General features: G+C 42.0%; 1 protein-coding gene across 5 annotated transcripts in view; it reads right to left on the reverse strand.

Annotated features, from left to right (window-relative positions):
• The window catches only part of FCHO2 (FCH and mu domain containing endocytic adaptor 2), a 217,092-nt gene that overhangs the window by 51,007 nt on the left and 147,050 nt on the right, over positions 1-19,035 (reverse strand). For 4 of the 5 annotated variants that reach the window (XM_073344290.1, XM_073344294.1, XM_073344289.1 and 1 more), the window contains 4 exons: positions 12,530-12,589; positions 4,920-5,093; positions 3,870-3,881; positions 1,030-1,054 (listed from right to left, as the gene is read on the reverse strand). In XM_073344290.1, the coding sequence (XP_073200391.1) occupies positions 1,030-1,054; positions 3,870-3,881; positions 4,920-5,093; positions 12,530-12,589 (271 nt within the window). The remainder of the gene's footprint in view (positions 1-1,029; positions 1,055-3,869; positions 3,882-4,919; positions 5,094-12,529; positions 12,590-19,035) is intronic. The other variant, XM_073344292.1, reaches the window with a different exon arrangement.

Consider the following 19,035-nt stretch of genomic DNA (forward strand, 5'->3'; position numbering starts at 1 on the left):
TTGAACAGTATTATCATGCAGCATTTCAAATGTATTTTCTGACTACTTCACATTGTTGCCTTCTTTGAGGTAATTTTGTACATGTCAGTGGAGGAACTGAACTCCTCAAAATGCACGGGAGTCTGCACTCACATCTTTATTAAACAGCACTCTAAAGAACAACTCCTTTCTGAGGCACTGGAATTGCCACTATCATGGCTTCACCCACCCTTTCCTCCATTGACTGGGACTCTCCATTTTAAGAGTGAACTCCCACTGCTCCAGCCAGAATCCAGCAAGGAGACAGCAGCTGCCACTCTTCCACAGCTGCTCAGTCAGTGCTTGGCTTGGCCTGCCACCTCACTCACCAGGACTCCATTCTCTAAGTCCCTGCTCCTGCACACTTTTTGATCACAGGACTGGGACAAACTGCTGTTTTTTATGGAGCGGGAGGACAAAACATGGGATGAAGGAGAAAGTTTGACAGCAGAATAAGAGGAGTTTTTGGTTTGGGGATTTGGGACACTAAAATGGTTCTGGGGTTGGTGAAAGAGGAAGAATGTTATTTTAGGAGGTGCATGAACTAGAGTACTCAGTACACAGGACTGACAATAGAATGTTTTCAATGAGGGCCCCTTCATTCTGGAACTTATTCCCCATCCTTGATCACAAACAGCATGAATCTATTAAACTTTGCAGGATGCCCTAAAGGTCATCTCTTTGCTAGGACTTTTGGGGAGAGCTGAGAAGGTAGATGCAATAAGGTCTTTGAGTAGTCCACATTCACTGGTTTGAAACACTGGCTGGTAATGTTCATTTAACATTTTTTTCTTCAAGTTTTAATACATCAGTTGGGTGGTTATTTTTTCTAAATTCATTTTTTATTATTGTTATGGCAACAAGAGCTGATAAACATCTTTCTTGTATTTAAAATACAAAATTTAAAATTAATCATAATCAGGAAATCGGGAAATTAAATTTCATGCTAAATATAAAGATTTTGATAAGAACAATACAAAGTATACCCCAATAGTTAAAGTTTGCACTTACTAGGTGAATTCCTGTTCATTTGAGCCTAAAATAAAAATGAAAAATAATACAAATAAACATTAACTTTTATTAATCATCTACTAAAGAACTAAATGGCACAAGTATTATTTAGCATGTACCCCCTCCCATTCATAGTTTTGTTTTCAATGCTGGGGAGACAGCGTAAAGTTCAGGGAGGGCACAGAACATGAGCAGGATCCAGGTGAGTGTAAGGAAGGTAGGAGAGGAGAACAGAGAGCACTGGCTGAAGGCAAGGCAGTAGGAAATGGGAAAGGCTATTTGGAGTTTGAAGGTGGGAGTTGAAGCAGGGAAATTAAGATGGAAGACTGTGGAAAAAGAGCAAGCTGAGTTGCAGCATGTCAGCAGTTGTCAGCTCAGGGAGAGATGGGGGTGAGTGGAAAACAGTCTAAGAGCAACTACTCCTAGAAAGCTAGGGTTTGCAGCACTCCATGAACACAGCAGAAGTAAGATGTGTCAGCTAGCTGACACTACAGCAGTTCTGAAGCACCTTCAAAAAGTAAATCTACACGTACGGCTGCGTGTAGCGCACAAACACTGCACACCCAGACAGCATGGGTATAAACAGCAGTGGTAGACGGTGAGGTCTGGCTTGGGTGAATAGAGTTGAGAAAGTGCCCTGCATGCCTGAACCCCTTTGGTATATACCTTACATGGTTCTCTATTCACCAAAGAAGTGCTTCCCACTGTTTTTAGTAGTGTAGAGTCCTGCTACCAGAGCCTTACACTGCCATGTGTAGCGCCTGTACTTTACATAATGTGGTAAGTGTAAACACAGACATACTGTGTATTGGAACCAAGGGGATATAGAACACACAAACATGTTCTTAAGTATAGAAAGTTAAAAAGAAATAGTATTGAAATAATATTTTTTTAAAGTATATAAAATGATAGAAATGTAGAGCTTGAGAAGTCATCAAATCCAGCCCCCTGTACTGGGGCAGGACCAAGTAAACCTAGACCATCCCTGGTAGGTGTCTGTCCAACCTGTTCTTAAAAATCTCCAAAATGGGGATTCTAAAGCCCTACTTGGAACCTATTCCACAGTTTAGCTACCCTTATAGTTAGACAGTTTTTCCTAATATCTAACCTAAATCTCCCTTGCTGCAGACTGAGCCCATTACTTCTTGTCCTATCTTCAGCGGACATGGACAACAATTGATCACTGTCTTCTTTATAACTTTGAAGCCCTTAATATATTTGAAGACTGTTAATCAGGTCCCCCCGCCAGTCATCTTTTTTCAAGATTAAACATGCCCAGGTTTTTTTAACCTTTAGCTCAGAGGTCAGGTTACCTAAACTTTTTATAATTTTTGTTGCTCTCCTCTTGACTCTCTCCAATTTGTCCACATCTTTCCTAAAGTGTGGCGCACAGAAATGATCACAGTACTCCAGATGAGGCCACACCAGTGCAGAGTAAAGCAGGACAATTACCTCCCTTGTCTTACATACAATATACCTGCTACTACACCCCAAAATGAAATTAGCCTTTCTCGCAACTGCATCATGTTGCTGACTCATATTCAATTTGTGATCCACTATAACTAAGGCTACATTTTAGTCACGGATATTTTTAGTAAAAGTCATGGACAGATCAGGGGCCATGAATTTTTGTTTACTGCCCGTGACCTGTCTGTGACTTTTACTAAAAACACCAGTGAATAAAACTTTGGGGAGGACTGTCAGAGGGCCCCGTGGGTGCTGGAGGAGGGTGGCTGGGAGCAGTCTGGGCCCCCACTGGTGCTGGGGGGGGGGCGGCGAAGGCACCCAGCCCAGGACCCCTGCTGGTGCTAAGGGGGTTGGTGGGGCCAGCAAGCTCCATACCTGACTCTGCGCCTCCCCCCCAGCAGCAGCAGAGTTTGGGTGTGGGAGGGGATTGGGGCAAGGGATGGGGTGAGACGGGTTCTGGACAGCCCTTACCTGGGGGGATCCCTGGAAGCGGCAACATCCCCCTTGCTCAGCTACTAGGCGGAGGCGTGGCCAGGCAGCTCTGCACACTGCCTCCTCCTGCAGGCACGGCAGCCGCAGCTCCCATTGGTTGCAGTTCCCAGCCAATGGAAGCTGCGAAGCCAGTGCTCTGGGCAGAGGCAGCCTGCAGTGACCATGCCTCTGCCTAGCAGCTGAGCGAGGGGGATGTTGCTGCTTCCAGGAAGCCCCCACAGGTAAGTGCTGCCCAGAGCCCGCCTCACCCCATCCCATCCCAGGCCCCAACCCTCTGCCCCCTCTGACACCCAAACTCGTGTGTGTGTGTGTACGTGTGTATACACATGAGCAGTGGCATGAGACTGCAGCCGGTGCATCTGGTGCAGGCGCTGCCTGAGCTGCCCCTGAGCCAGGTGCACTGGCCATTGCAGAAGTCACTGAGGGTCATGGAATCCGTGACCTCTGTGACAAACTCGCAGCCTTAACTATAACCCCCAGTTCAGGGCTGTGTGTGCAGACCCGCTCCCACCCCTGCAGACCTGGAGCACAGGCCGGCCCCCATTAGCCCCAGGGCAGGGAAAAGAGCCCCTCGCAGCATAGCGCTGGGAAGCAGGAAGGGGCCTGGGGGTGGAGCGTAGGCAGAGCCAAGCAAGGCTGTTTGGGGAGGCTCAGCCTTTCCCTGCCTTTGATACCCACCACCCATGCTTATTTTACAGAATGGATAAATTAAATGAGTTTCACAAGATATCACAGCAAGTGTTTGACAGATCCAGGAAGAGAACGCAGACCAACAGAGTCAGTCCTGTGCTTTAACCATTAGAACTTGCTTCCTCCCTTAAACAATAATTATTTTGTTTTTAGTCTAAAAATGGGGGGAAAAAAAGGCATTTTGTACTTACAGGACTGTGTCTCTAGTATCAGCATGAGAAAGAAAAAGGGAAAAACATGATTAATATAGCTATATAATAGTAATGTCCAGGACTGATATTCTGCCTGTGTATCATTCTGAAGCCTAGAGCGTCTGTTGAGTCAGCATGAAATGACGGAAACAGCTAGAAGCATGCCTGACTGCTCTTTTTGGTTAGAATATCACTAAATTCAATCATCACTGGGATTTGTGGGCTTTTACAATCCAGTTTTTAAGTTCTTAGTCATTTTTAGCTTTTTTCCCCCACGTTATGAATTGCATGGGTATGCCAGCACAGACTTTCACCTAGTTTTTAAAAAATAAGATTGTATGCTTTAATCTTGCTTTAATGTCCACGCCTTTTTATTCTAACCTTCATTTTGCACTGATATCACTTATAAGGTTCAACTGTAATCAAAGAATATCAGGGTTGGAAGGGACCTCAGGAGGTCATCTAGTCCAACCCCCTGCTCAAAGCAGTAATGTTAATCCTAAATACAAAATGATCACTATCATCCTAAGGAATAAAACATAGCAAGCTTCAATGTAAAGTCATATATACCCCTGGTCTATCTTAGGGTTTTCTATAGTACTTATCCCCTTAGCTTCAAAGTGCTTACAATCCAATACAAATCTCATCCATCTGTTAAAAAGGATCCCCAGCACATCGCAATTTAAACCCAAAATATGGATCCCAGAATAGAGAGGTTATATCTGTAAGAGGCTTGGGGAGAAGATAATAGTCACTATTTTTCTTTCATTTGTTAAGGTTGCTCCCTGGAGCACATCTCACACCTGGAACTAACATCATCAATCCCAGAAACAAAGTGGTGATGAATACATATGGGAGAGAGAGAGATGCTGCAATTTACAGCTGGAATTAAAATGGATGCTTGATGCCTCAGGAGTTAGACCTATCTTTCTCAGTAAAATCTGACCTTCCACAGAAAAGAGTAAAGTTGATAGTTCATGTGAAACAAAATGTAAGGAATACATTAACTTGCTTCTCTGCTAAATGTAATATATGGAACAAATTACTTACAGATATTGCTGGGGAAAGAGTGATGTTCCCTATAGATACTTTTAATTCATCCAACGAAGCCATAGTGTAGTGAGAGCTATTATTTGGCTGTACAGGTTTGATTTCTACATGGAATCTCCTCGGTTCATCATCTTCAGAGTCAGAATCACTGGATGAGTAGAAATGGTTCTCTTTGATATGTTTTTCTCAGTTAAGGTAACTGATGTTTTAGTGTCATCTATATAGTGAATAGATCAGTTTCTCACACACTCCTCAACATATACATCTTCAGCAAGTAAACACTATTCACACATAAAACTAACAAAGTTAAAAAAGTGTCTGACAAAAGCTACTTGAAAACACCATCCACAGTTTGCCAATACTCATACTTCAAAGTTAAACTTTGATGCTTTCACCCTAAGCATCTAACAAATGCAGAAGGTATATTAATGCAACTGTACTGTTACAAATTTAAAATCACAAATGACCAGAACGGAAAAATTTAGGCTCTACAGTAATATTAATTTGTCTGCAACGCAGGTTGGAGAATAAAATGGAGTCAAGACTTCTGAGTTCTATTCCCAGCTCTGCTACCAACTCACTCCGTGACTACAGGCAAGTTACCAAACCTCTGACTCATTTCTGCCCCTCTGTAAAGAAGTTATTTACTTATACAGTAACTGGAATTCTTCAACATGTATGTATTCCACTTTGGTGTGTATGTACCCCATGCACTTGAGATTGGAGTCTTTTGCCTAGCAGTGTCCACCGGGTCTGTACGTGTGCTCTGAGAGTGCTCATGCTCCTGTACTGAGGGAATAAAAGGTGATACAGAACCAACTACCCCTCAATTTCTCCTCCACTGCAGAATCCAACTGTAGGACTCCAAAGAAGAGTGGGTTGAGGAATATATGGACAACATCTCAAAGGATCCTCGTTACTGTACAGGTGTTATCAGGGCTGTTGCTTCTCCCCAGCTCCAAAGCATGCGCTACCACGCCCAGTCTCAGTCAAAAAGGTTTATTTGTCATAACAGAGGGACTTCACTCGAGCCTTGACCCCAGCCTTCAGGGCCACGCCTCCCAGGAGTTTTTGGCACTCCAGCTCCTGGCAGTCTCCCAGCATCAGTCAGTTCTGCTCCCCTCCTGCAGCAGCAGCTAAAGGGCTGCTTCCCTGAGCCCCTGGCCCGCTTCCCTGAGCCCCTGGCCCTTGCTCCAGGGACCCATCACAGGAGCTAGCTCCACTCTAGTGCAGCTTTTCCTCCCCAAAGCTTAGCCTGTCTCAGTCCTTCCTCCACAGCTGCCTACTCACAGCCCTTTATTGACTCAGGTGTAGCCCAGCCCTCTACTATTGGCTGGATTAGGCTCACCTACTCTGGTGCAGGAGTGCTGGGCTTAATTTAGCCACAGGGACTAGTTACCCTGTGACAACAGGTATAACTTTTCTTTCTTCAAGTGCTGGTCCACATACATATTCCACTCTTGGTGCTTCCCAAGCAGTGAATTAACTAAGGTGGTGGCTGCTCTGAGTCTTCATAATAGACTGCAAAACAACTCTGCTCTAGATGCTTCCACTAAGGCATAATGTCTAGTAAAGGTATGCATAAGAGCCCTAGGTGGCAGCTTTATAGAGATCAGTTATGGGAATGCTTCTCAACAAAGCAGCTGAGGCTGACTGCAACCTACCAGAATGGGTTATAATATTGTCTGGAGGATCTAATTTATTTAGGTCATATCAGAGCCTAATACACCCTAAAACCCATTTAAATAATCTTTGGAAGGACACAGGGCGGCCTTTCATCCTCTCGGCAAAGAATAAGAATAGCCTAGGAGAGGACCTAAAAGGTTTCACTCACTGAAGTTAAAAGGCTCCTGTGCTCAAGAAGGGTACGTAGCTTAGCTTCACCATGATTAATATTCAGAGTAGCAGCTGTTTTAGTCTGTATCCGCAAAAAGAAAAGGAGTACTTGTGGCACCTTAGAGACTAACCAATTTATTTGAGCATAAGCTTTCATGAGCTACAGCTCACTTCATCAGATGCATGCAGTGAAAAATACAGTGGGGAGATTTTATATACACAGAGAACATGAAACAATGGGTGTTACCATACACACTGTAACGAGAGTGATCAGGTAAGGTAAGCTATTACCAGCAGGAGAGGAAAAAAACCTTTTGTAGTGATGATCAAGGTGGGCCATTTCCAGCAGTTGACAATAAAGTGTGAGGAACAGTAGGGTGGGAAATAAACATGGGGAAATAGTTTTTGGTAAGAACTTAGGCTGTGTCCTAAGGAATACCTTGACACAGTGGAAAACAGTGTGTGTGTGTGTGGGGATTCCATTGTAAGAGCCCCCATCTCCTCCACCCTCGTAGCAGATATGTCTGCCACAAAGAGGGAGGTCTTCATAGACAGGTGTGAGAGAGAACATCCCATGGATAAGAGACACTCAAATTACTGAACATTTTGTACATATCTTTGTTGGGAAGAGTAACTCTTCCAATTAATGAGACACTATTGAAACCTGCCAAGAATACATGACAGACACTAGCTATTGCTGCCCCATATATGCAAATACACATTGTTAGACAACCACTGCTCAGTTCCTCTTCCCTGCTCATGGCTTTTCATGAAGCTCCCAGTGTCTGCAGTACTATCTCCCCTTGTTAGAGTGAATTGAGGAATTAGTATATATGTTGGGGTAGTTACATAGTTGCCCATTAGCACCCTTCCCCCCATTTTTGACAGGCTTTGGGTAATTTGGGGGAAAGTTTTATTTCCTTGTATTCATTTCCCACTGGAATCTTCTTGGTACCACGGCTTTAGGATTTAAATATTGTCCCTCCTGCAACATGACAATTCCAGTTAACAATGGACACATGAGGTGTCTTTTTTGCCTGGGGGGAATCCCACATCCTCCATAAATGCACTGTGTGCTAGTCCTTTTCGAAAAGGAGTTGAGAAACAAGGCTTAAAATGTTTCTTTTTGACCACTTCCAAGCAAGCTGTCTCAGACAGAGATTCATCTGATATCCCTGTACAACTGCCTGTTGTGTTGAGAAGCACCTCTGAGAGCTCATCCACAATTAGCTCCAGGACTCTACTGATTAAGCCTTTGATTTCCAGAGATACAGGTAGGATTGTCCCTGTTACGACCACTGAGGGAAAGGAGCATCGTTCTTCCTCTAAGAGCAGAAGCAAATCTCCTCAAAAGACCTCCATAAAGAAGAGTTCAAACTCTCCCCTTTAATTCCAATCCAAGGAGATCCTATAGCCCAAGTTGGGCTCACGGTAGTACCATTTAGTACCACCCACTGAGCCTACCTTGTCAACGATCAATAGAAAGACTGCAACCACTGAGGTGTCTGTAGCACCACATGTATATGCACTGGTTGCTGCCTCTCCTTCATTGCCAATAACGGTACTGGTACTGAGCAAGTCGTTACAGATTACTTCAACTCTGGCTACTCCTATGGGCTATAATTTAGCCCCAATTTTAACAGCCCCATCTACCTCAGTGACAATGAGATATACAGTACCAAAGGACCTCCAAGTTACAGAGGAAACTAAGTCTTCCCTTGCTATTGGTAGGGCTGCACATTCTACGAGCACGAGGGCTCACTGCCTCAGTTGTACCGGCCTGTTCTTTGGTACTGAATGCTGCTGTGGGGTTACAATCTATAATCCCTGCCTCTGCAGCCCCCTCTTTGGCACTGAAATTTTCTTATTCCTCTTCTGACTCCCAACAAAGTGGGGAAGGATCTCCCACCTACTGCCCTAGAGCCTGTTCTTCCAAGTTTTATGGATCAGAGAGGAAGACTAAGGTCTCCTACAGATCTAAGCAGCAGAGGCTATGAGGGTGACCATGTGCCCTGGTACCTCTCTCTTTGGGCCCCTTCTTCTTTTCCTTATAATACTCCTTCACTGCCATATTGGAGCCCCAGGTGTTCATATCAGGAGCATACACGGAATGCATCACCTCACAGAGAGAAGTACAGGAGGCAGAAAACAGTGCAGCTTCACGCAGCTTCTCAGTGATGAACTGTCTGTAGGTGTGTGACATTTCTCCAAAAAGGGCCATATTTTTGGAGTTTAATGTACCTATCCCTACACAAATCCACAACATATATAATTTGAAAGTTTATTTTATGCACATTTAGATGAGGTCTGATGGGGAGCTGTCAAGTGGTGCCATAAGCCTGTAGGTGAGGTGAAACAATGGTACCCAAAATGGGAAAGTGTCATTTTTTGCACAGTTCCAGAAACTCAGCAATGTGACTAGGACTATAGTTTTTACTGTTCAAGTTAAACACTACATTAAGGTGTTGAAATTATTGGCCAAAGCTACCAAATGACAACATATTAAATTTTTTTGTTTTAGTATGGGGATGTATTTTTCCCCTGGAAATGAAGAAGCTGTTTAGAATGTGACAAAAATGGTGATCATCAACATTTTACAATATATTCTTAATTGTCAAAGTATCTCACAAGTGATTATAATAGTTTTATATATTTTTAATTTAAAATTGCTTAACCGATCAGTCTCACACTGAAGTTTGTGCACCAGTAGTAGCAGATTACACAGTACTCTGTACTGCACAGTGGGTAGATATAAATGTACGTGAATTCCTAATGTAGTGCTTCTCCATTTGTAAGCTTCTGTACATAGATTCATAGATATTTAGGTCAGAAGGGACCATTATGATCATCTAGTCTGACCTCCTGCATAACGCAGGCCACAGAATTTCACCCACCACTCCTGCAAAAAACCTCTCACCTATGTCTGAGCTATTGAAGTCCTCAAATCATGGTTTAAAGACTTCAAGGAGCAGAGAATCCTCCAGCAAGTGACCCGGGCCCCATGCTACAGAGGAAAGTGAAAAACCTCCAGGGCTGGCATCTAGTCTGCCAGGTAGAATTTGTCATTTGTAATTGCCTATCCATACAGTACTAGCCTTTGAAACATTCTACAAACTAGGTTTTTAATTCAGAGACACTTATGTGCAGGTCAGTATTAGTGTTAGAAATAACAATACACAGCTTCCTACTGGGCTTCAAGCAAATGGCTCATTAAACAAAAATAGCAATTGTAATACTATCATACAGATCTAATTTATATCTAATTTAGCACAAGTCTGTATACTTGTATAAGATGAAAAATGGTAGCAGTAATGTTAGCAATATACTTTTGGAATTTTACCTCTACAGGGAAGTGACAGTATAAAATGACATGAAGGACAAAGAGAAAAAGACTCTCCACAAACAAGAAATGTATTAATTGTCAAGAAAGTCAAAAGTATGAAAAACGGTCAAAAGCCACCAGTACTGGACAGAATTCTGTGATCCTGGCAGCAGAAGTTAGGAGAGATGAACTATATTTACAGCTACTGGATGAGTTTTCTAGTTTAGATGATGGGCCACCAATACTCTATCACAGAGGTTCCTTTCAAAAATACACAAACAAGTTGAATTGGATACCGCAGAGTTGTACTAAACCCAGGAAAGAAAACAGACTCTGAAAGCGATCAGAAAGCATCACGTTAACCTGCTTCTATAGCCACGAGAGCAAGCACATCCTCCAGCAATTAGTCCTGTTGCATTGTTTGCTTGAGGAAAAACACACAAGACAGACAAGAAACTTAATAAGAACAGAAACATATGAGATAACAACCAACCTAAGGGAGGCAAGCACTTCAAAGAGGAGGAGATGACATGATGCGTAAAATATCTGTGGAAGGCTTGATTGCTAATGCTGCACTTTATCAGTTAACATGCCTTTCTTTCTGCTTCAGTAAAACAAATCTTAATGCAAAACCACCTAGTTATAAACAATACAGTCACTTTATGACACTGCATCTTATCAGCTGATTGGAGCGAGAGAATGATCTTATGTACAACAAGAAGGCTCTTCTCTTGTTCAACCAGCTATAAAAATATAAAGCCTACTTCCTTCAGATCTAGAAACTGCAAGCCATTCCAGTAGCAAATTACAGGCAAAATTAGAAGATCACTATGGTTCTGTCATTTCATTCCATGCAGAGCATGGACAAGGCACATCTATCTTCGTTCTATGCAGCACAATAACATTAACTGATTCTATCCAAGCTGCAACTAATCTGAAGCCAGGAACTTAAGTCATCCAAATGTTTTGTGGATGTTCTTCTGGTGAGTGAGCTTAATGAACAGCTTTCAAATGAACAACTGGTTTTGTATAATGCCACTTCAATCCTTTGGTCTGAAATAGCCAAAATGAAAGCCTCAGAATATTAGCCAAAGCTAGATGATTGTTGTTTACAGATGTCAGCTACTTTTGTGCCCCATCTGATGCAGGAGTTTGCCTTTTGGTTGATGGATAAAGAGGCATATAATTCAGCCTGCAAAGAGTATCATCTTTTAGAAGACATTAAAAGAAAGTGCTTCTCAGTTGTGGAGTGCGTACTATTTAACAGTTCCAAATTTATCATACTACCACATGTAAACCTTACTGCACAACTACATCATGAGTTTGGATCTTGTAATGAAACTGACATACTACATCTTCATGATTCTGCATCCATTCTGATGAGCTGAGGCAATTCATCATTAGTGCTCCAAAAACTGAAGTAGAAAGACTCCAGGGAGGTGTTCATTCCAAATGGAATAGTACCACTTCATACTAGTGGAAATCTCATTCATGAAGGAGATGGTAATAGAAACATCAAAGTAGAGACCAGTGAAAGAAAGAATATCTTCCAATTAATGGCTAGAATAGTATTTCAGGAACAGTCTGCAGATAATCTAGCATCACAAGAAATATCACTGAAGCTCGGGAAATAAAAGTTACTTACTCACCCTGGGCAATCAGAGTCTTTTATGCAGTGTACAGAATTTGAAAAACCTAACACGTCCAGATCCAACTTGCCATGAAAAGTTGAGAAAATCAACTGCACTCAAGGCAGGACTACATAATAACTAAATCATTCCTGACGGGTGTTTATCTAACCTGTTCTTAAAAACCTTCAATGACTGTGATTCCACAAACTCCTTAGGTAATACATTATAGCGCTTAACTACCCTGAGAGGTCCTTACTCTTGGGGGAATTCTTCACCTCTGCATGCGGGCAAAATTCATGTCACCTGTAGATTTCTTTGCTTCCCCATAGAAAAATGTCTTCTGACAGGGAAGCAAAGGGAAGCCGCAAGAGCAGTTACGCTCCCCTCACCAGCAGTGTGGATACATCGCTTTGGGAGCCCAGAGCAGCTAGTGAAGTAAATCACTGTGGGGGGCTGTGGCTCCTACTCTGTGCTGGGCTCAGCTGCTCGTCTGGGGCTGAGTCAGAGCCACCCTCAGGAACCTCGCCTGGCTGCAGGAAGCTCTATCCCCCCTCTTCCTGTCCCCATCACTCCTCAGCTGCGGTAGGAGGGGTCACTGTACAGGGAGCTGCTCTCCCGTCCGCCCAAACCCCTGCATCCAGACTCCCCTCATAAGCAGACCCCCCCTGCCAAGCCCCATCCCCCTGCACCCAGAACATCCACCCCACCCAAGCCTCATCCCCTGCATCTGGAGCCCTCCCTGCACCAAGACCCCTCTGCCAAGCCCTGCCCCCAGACCTCCCATGACAATCCCACCCCAACATATTTGCAATAGATAAAAGGATATTCTGGCTTGCTTCTGGCTTAATACTGTATCCTTCGTCATCTACGTCAGGAATGTTCTAAAGAAAAAAAAAAGAAAATTTATGGCACGGATAACCTCTTCTATCCCTCTGAAATGTACAATCACAATAATGTATTTTTACTTGAAACTGTTGTACTTAGGAATTTAGACTTGTTTGACACTGTGGCCAGATTAAAATTACAGTATGACACTTTGTGAAAGCGACAGTTACCCATTATTATTAGGCAATTATTTCAAGTTACGCTCCATGGCTCAGAAATTCTCTCACAGTTCAGATTTCACATTTCAAATAAGTGCTAATGGGTCTGGAGTTATCTGTGTAACTTTACCAAAATGCACTGTATACAGATTGATTTTATTTGCCTGCAGTTTTAAGTCTAAAGCACTTATTCTCCTAGCCCCATAGTTTTCAAATCTCTTCCCAATTTCTACTTCTATTATTTCAGCTACATTATTGCAGGCTTTGATTTTGCAGGATCTCACACTCCAATTAGTACACAGACTGGTCAAAATCTGGTGCATGATGTAAATTTCTTTTTCCATAGGTAGCAATCCTGTATCATTACTTTAACAAAATATTTTCCCCTCATTAGTTTTAAAATATATGAATAAGATTTTTAAAAATGGGAAGCTCACATCAGGCTCCTGCATCCCTATTTAGGTACCAACATAAAAGTTTTCTGATTTTCAAAAATACTGACCACCTAGCAGTTCCCAATGATTTAAGGTGAAATTGATGGATTTTCATCACTTTTGAAAATCAGGATACTTATGCAGGCACTTAAATATGGACTAAAAAGAACACTTTAAGCATCTATTTTTAAAAATTTTAGCCATACAGTTTTAACTTTATAAAATTATACTCAAAGAGAGCCTCCTAATCCAAGGAGGGGAGAAGAGCAGAAAGTTCCTTTAAGTCCACTAGCGACCACAACATGAAGATTTAATTTGTGTGTGAAGTGTTTAGACATTATACAGATAGGCATTGTAGAAAACTGCAAGACAGGGAGATCTCCAAAATGTAGAAATCTGGCCTCTTATAAATCCCTTATCAAAAAAGAACAGTAGTCTAGGATTAGGATGCTAAATTGTTTCTTTTAACAAGTTGATTGGTTATACGTTTGCTGAAATACAGACACTCGCGAGGAAAAGAGCATGAAACAAGAAAGTAGTTTATATATGACTTTGACTAAACAGGCATTAAAAGCTTGCTCCAAAAATTTTGAGGCAGGACTTAGACATTTTTTCCTCATCCTGAATCTTTTAAACTATTGATCCAAGACATATACAGGAAATTTTGAGATGGCACAAAAGGAAGTGAACGTAATGGTCTGTTACAACCATAGAGAAAAAAATTATTTTCTAAATCAATTTTTCTATTTTCCCGCCCCCTCCCCTTTCTATTTAAAAGGGCAGGGGATGGGAAACAGTTGGGGGGAGCGAGGGGAGAAGGATGGAGAATTAGTGGACTAGAATCTTCCAATAAAATTTATTTTTAAGAAAAATCCAGAAACAAGAAAAACAGACTCCAGAATTCTTTCAGAACCCATTTAAAGGCTGTTAGTGAAGTCTGTCAGTTAAGCGCGCAAAGCGGCAAGAAGTCAGGCCAGGAAATCTGACATAGGGCCTCTAAGAATACTTTCTACTTTCTTGGCAAAAAGCATGAGGAAGGATAATGCAGAGCAGCTGAAAACTCACTGCTGTAAAAGGAATTTTTGAAAAAAATTCAATCTGGGGAAATTGTCAAAGGGAGGGTCTGGACAGCAAGACAGCATTTCTTTGTATGGTTTAATATTGGTATAGTGTTTATGCTGTATTATGTATTTCAGTAGTTTTCAATGTTATTCATAGAATTTATTCAATTTAAATTGATTGTTTGGTGGCTCTTACTAGTTATTTACATCTTGTTTATTAAGGTTTTCATGGTATGACCACCATATCCTACCCCCAGTCATTTATCGGATTTTTTGGTTTTTCTTTTGGGCTCTCTTATTCTCCAGTAGCTACCTCTGCCATGTTTATATCAGAAAACTGAACCAATCCTGACTGAACTAGTGAGATGATCATTATAACCATAGCAGCAATGCTTACTTGTTCTCTGCATCACCGCAGATTTGCCCCATTGTCCACATTAGAGCTGTTGGAAACAATTTCAGTTGCAGCACCCTCTTTTTATACTTTTCCCACAGTTCAGAGCAAAATTCCTAGAAGCACTGGATTCTGAGAAATTTCAAAAGGCTGCAGCTGCCTTATGGGTCAGCAGTAGGATGACTATCTGAACCATTTTCATACTAACACTATATCTGAACCAGTACAGGCTGAAAGAGTTTAGACTAAACTTATTTAGATGTGTAGAAATTAACTCTACTTCAAACAGTATCTGGGACGCACATAAACGGAAGCATTTGTGTATGGATACACTGTACTTTACAAGTGGGCTTTGTGGACCATATAGTTCTTAGAATGTACAAATGTGTCTATTGTAGACATGTCTTAGTCATCTTTCTGGGGTCTTTAAGTGAATTCTCTTTAATTTGTTCAACTTTCTGTGCAGAACCACGTATATTTCATTTGAGAGTGCTGCAGCATTTCTGGTTAGAGATCATGCCACGTACTACCCACATTTATTTCAAGTTGTCTGTCACCTGGTTCTCTAACAAAGGAGAATAAAAGCATCACTATAAAATATTCCTGCAAGATACATAATTTCATTTCAGATGTGAATATCTTGACTATAATAAGGAACTTTAGACCTACCTACGAATACATACACAGTCAAAATTGTCCAATTCCCAAATCTAAATAAGGAGTATCAAAACTGTTGACAGATTGTGCATGTGTGCGCCAAGCATCCTCATGCCTGCACTTGAAAATATGAATCTTTCTAACCCTAGAGATAGTTTTGTTTTCAGCAGTTAACTTAAGAAGGAGCTTCTTGTATTGCATTATTTACCCTGGAAATGGAACAGTAGATGCAAGATTTGCCAAGTGAACATAGACAAATCAAATGGAAAAAGCCCTGTTACTTTAAAGTTTCCAAGAGGCTAATAATGTGGAATAAAATGCAAAAGTAGAGAAAAATATTTAACAGCACCTCTCTAATGTTTAATTTCAATACATGGATCCTGGGTTACCAAGAAATCAGAGGCTGATTTTAAGAAGTTATTTAGCTTTTCTAATTTTACTTTTCAATAAATAATATTTTTGTCCCAAAAGATGAGTATAAGTTTACCTTGTTTACTTTTTCCTTAAAGGACCAACATAGCTTCGGTGGTCATCTTAAAAATATTTATTTGCCAATAGTTACCACATATTCAGAGATACTACAGTTTTTTCCTATACTTAAAATAGGAAATAATTTAGTAAATATGCAGCATCTGGTGGTAAATGTTTAAATTTTAATGGTAACCAGTATATTAAAATGTTACTTTTAATTTTGCCTCACCTTTTACAATTTTATTTTGATTGACAGAGCCTCATCTCACAGCAATCAAGGCATGGACTGAAAGAAGCCTGGGCATAAGTAGTCAACACTTTCTCTCTACTGCCCCCGCCCTCCAAAAAAAAAAAAAAAAGTTGAGAGGGGCAAAATAGATTGAGGAAAGTTTCAGAACTAAAAGGATGTAGTAATGGTCATTTCATTGCCTAAATTTGCTACCAGTTACCATTTCCTTAAGTCTGGTACATTGAATCAGTCACTACAATAAGAATTCTTGTGTAAATATTAAACATAGTTTTTGATACTGCCAATAAAACCAAGAGAAATTTTTTTACGTCCACAAAAGAGAAGCAGCAGATCAAAAATCTGTACATGTCAAACTTTTATTTCAAAAGATTTAAAACACGGGGAAAATTGTCACATGAATGTTTTGCATTGCTGCCCATCACACAATATAATGAAATTCAAAAACATTTTCCATATATGATAATGTATTATATAAAGTGTTTGTCACAAACTTTATAAAAGTTTTGAAAACTAATGGGTTTCAGAGTAGCAGCTGTGTTAATCTGTATTTGCAAAAAGAAAAGGAGTACTTGTGGCACCTTAGAGACTAACAAATTTATTTGAGCATAAGCTTTCGTGCTCTACAGCTCACTTCATCGGATGAATTCAGTGGAAAATACAGTGGGGAGATTTATATACACAGAGAACATGAAACAATGGGTGTTACCATACACACTGTAATGAGAGTGATCACTTAAGGTGAGCTATTACCAGCAGGAGAGCGGGGGGGGGGGAAAAACCTTTTGTAGTGATAATCAAGGTGGGCCATTTCCAGCAGTTGACAAGAATGTCTGAGGAACAGTGGGGGGTGGTGGTGGGGAATAAACAAGGTGAAATAGTTTTACTTTGTGTAATGACCCATCCACTCCCAGGCTCTATTCAGGCCTAAGTTAACTGTATCCAGTTTACAAATTAATTCCAATTCAGCAGTCTGTTTTTGAAGTATTTTTTGTTGAAGAATTGCAACTTTTAGGCCTGTAATCGAGTGACCAAAGAGATTGAAGTGTTCTCTGACTGGTTTTTGAATGTTATAATTCTTGACGTCTGATTTGTGTCCATTTATTCTTTTACATAGAGACTGTCCAGTTTGACCAATGTACATGGCAGAGGGGCATTGCTGGCACATGATGGCATAAATCACATTGGTAGATGTGCAGGTGAACGAGCCTCTGATAGTGTGGCTGATGTTATTAGGCCCTTTGATGGTGTCCCCTGAATAGATATGTGGGCACAGTTGGCAACAGACTTTGTTGCAAGGATAGGTTCCTGGGTTAGTGGTTCTGTTGTGTGGTATGTGGTTGTTGGTGAGTATTTGCTTCAGGTTGGGGGGCTGTCTGTAGGCAAGGACTGGCCTGTCTCCCAAGATTTGTGAGAGTGTTGGGTCATCCTTCAGGATAGGTTGTAGATCCTTAATAATGCGTTGGAGGGGTTTTAGTTGGGGGCTGAAGGTGACGGCTAGTGGCGTTCTGTTATTTTCTTTGTTAGGCCTGTCCTGTAGTAGGTGACTTCTGGGAACTCTTCTGGCTCTATCAATCTGTTTCTTCACTTCCGCAGGTGGGTATTGTAGTTGTAAGAATGCTTGATAGAGATCTTGTAGGTGTTTGTCTGTGTCTGAGGGGTTGGAGTAAGTGCGGTTGTATCGCAGAGCTTGGCTGTAGACGATGAATCGTGTGGTGTGGTCAGGGTGAAAGCTGGAGGCATGTAGGTAGGAATAGCGGTCAGTAGGTTTCCGGTATAGGGTGGTGTTTATGTGACCATTGTTTATTAGCACTGTAGTGTCCAGGAAGTGGATCTCTTGTGTGGATTGGACCAGGCTGAGGTTGATGGTGGGATGGAAATTGTTGAAATCATGGTGGAATTCCTCAAGGGCCTCTTTTCCATGGGTCCAGATGATGAAGATGTCATCAATATAGCGCAAGTAGAGTAGGGGCGTTAGGGGACGAGAGCTGAGGAAGCGCTGTTCTAAGTCAGCCATAAAAATGTTGGCATACTACGTTTTAGTCACGGGTATTTTTAGTGAAAGTCGTGGACAGGTCATGGGCAGTAAACAAAAATTCACAGCCCATGATCATGACAGGTGCTGGGGGGGAGGCAGCGGCGCATGGCCCGGGACCCCTGCTGGTGCTGGGGAGTGGTTGGCGGGGCTGGCGGGCTTCCTAACTGGCTCCAAGCCTCCTCAGAAGTGACAACATCCCCCTCCCTCAGCTCTCGGACGGAGGTGTGGCCAGGCAGCTCTGTGCACTGCCTCCACCCCAAGCGCTGGCACCGTGGCCAACGGGAGCTGCGAGGGCGCTGCCTGCAGGCGGAGGTGCCACCACCTAGGAGCCGAGGAGTGTTGCCACTTCTGGGGCGCCCCGTCCGAGGTAAATGCCGCCCAAAGCGCTCACCCCCTCCTGCACTAGCAGAGGCCGGTGCAGCTGTCCCAGGGGCTACCTGAGCTCAGGCAGCCCCTGGGCCAGCCACATGGCTGCTACAGAAGTCACAAAGGTCCCAGAAAGTCACGGAATACATGACTTCTGTGACCTCCATGACAAACTTGCAGCCTTACTTATGAGACTATAATCTGATAAAAGCATTAGAATTTTATCGTCTCTGAAAGAAGCCTTCCTTGACAATATCCACAAATATCTGCTGACAGTGTTACTAGTACACTAATACATTTTATTCATGGACAAAACAGATAGTCTTAAGAACTCTTAGAAAATCTGCATGAGGGCTGTATACCCAATTTGAGGATGGCAACTGCCTGGGCTTGAAGACATTCTTGCTTACCTCTCTTCCGAGTCACTAATAGAATGGAGAGAGAGTACAAGGTGACAATATTTGAGGCCATAATTTGAAAACAAGCTCAGAAGGTAGAACCTTCTTGTACTGACAGCATATTTAAATTTCTACTTAATTTCCTATGTATTATCTTACAATACTTTTGTTCAGAGCTTCTCAAATTGTGCTCCACAGACAGGTGACTGGTCACATTA

Source organism: Lepidochelys kempii, chromosome 5 (assembly GCF_965140265.1).
Source record: "Lepidochelys kempii isolate rLepKem1 chromosome 5, rLepKem1.hap2, whole genome shotgun sequence".
NCBI lineage: Eukaryota > Metazoa > Chordata > Testudines > Cheloniidae > Lepidochelys > Lepidochelys kempii.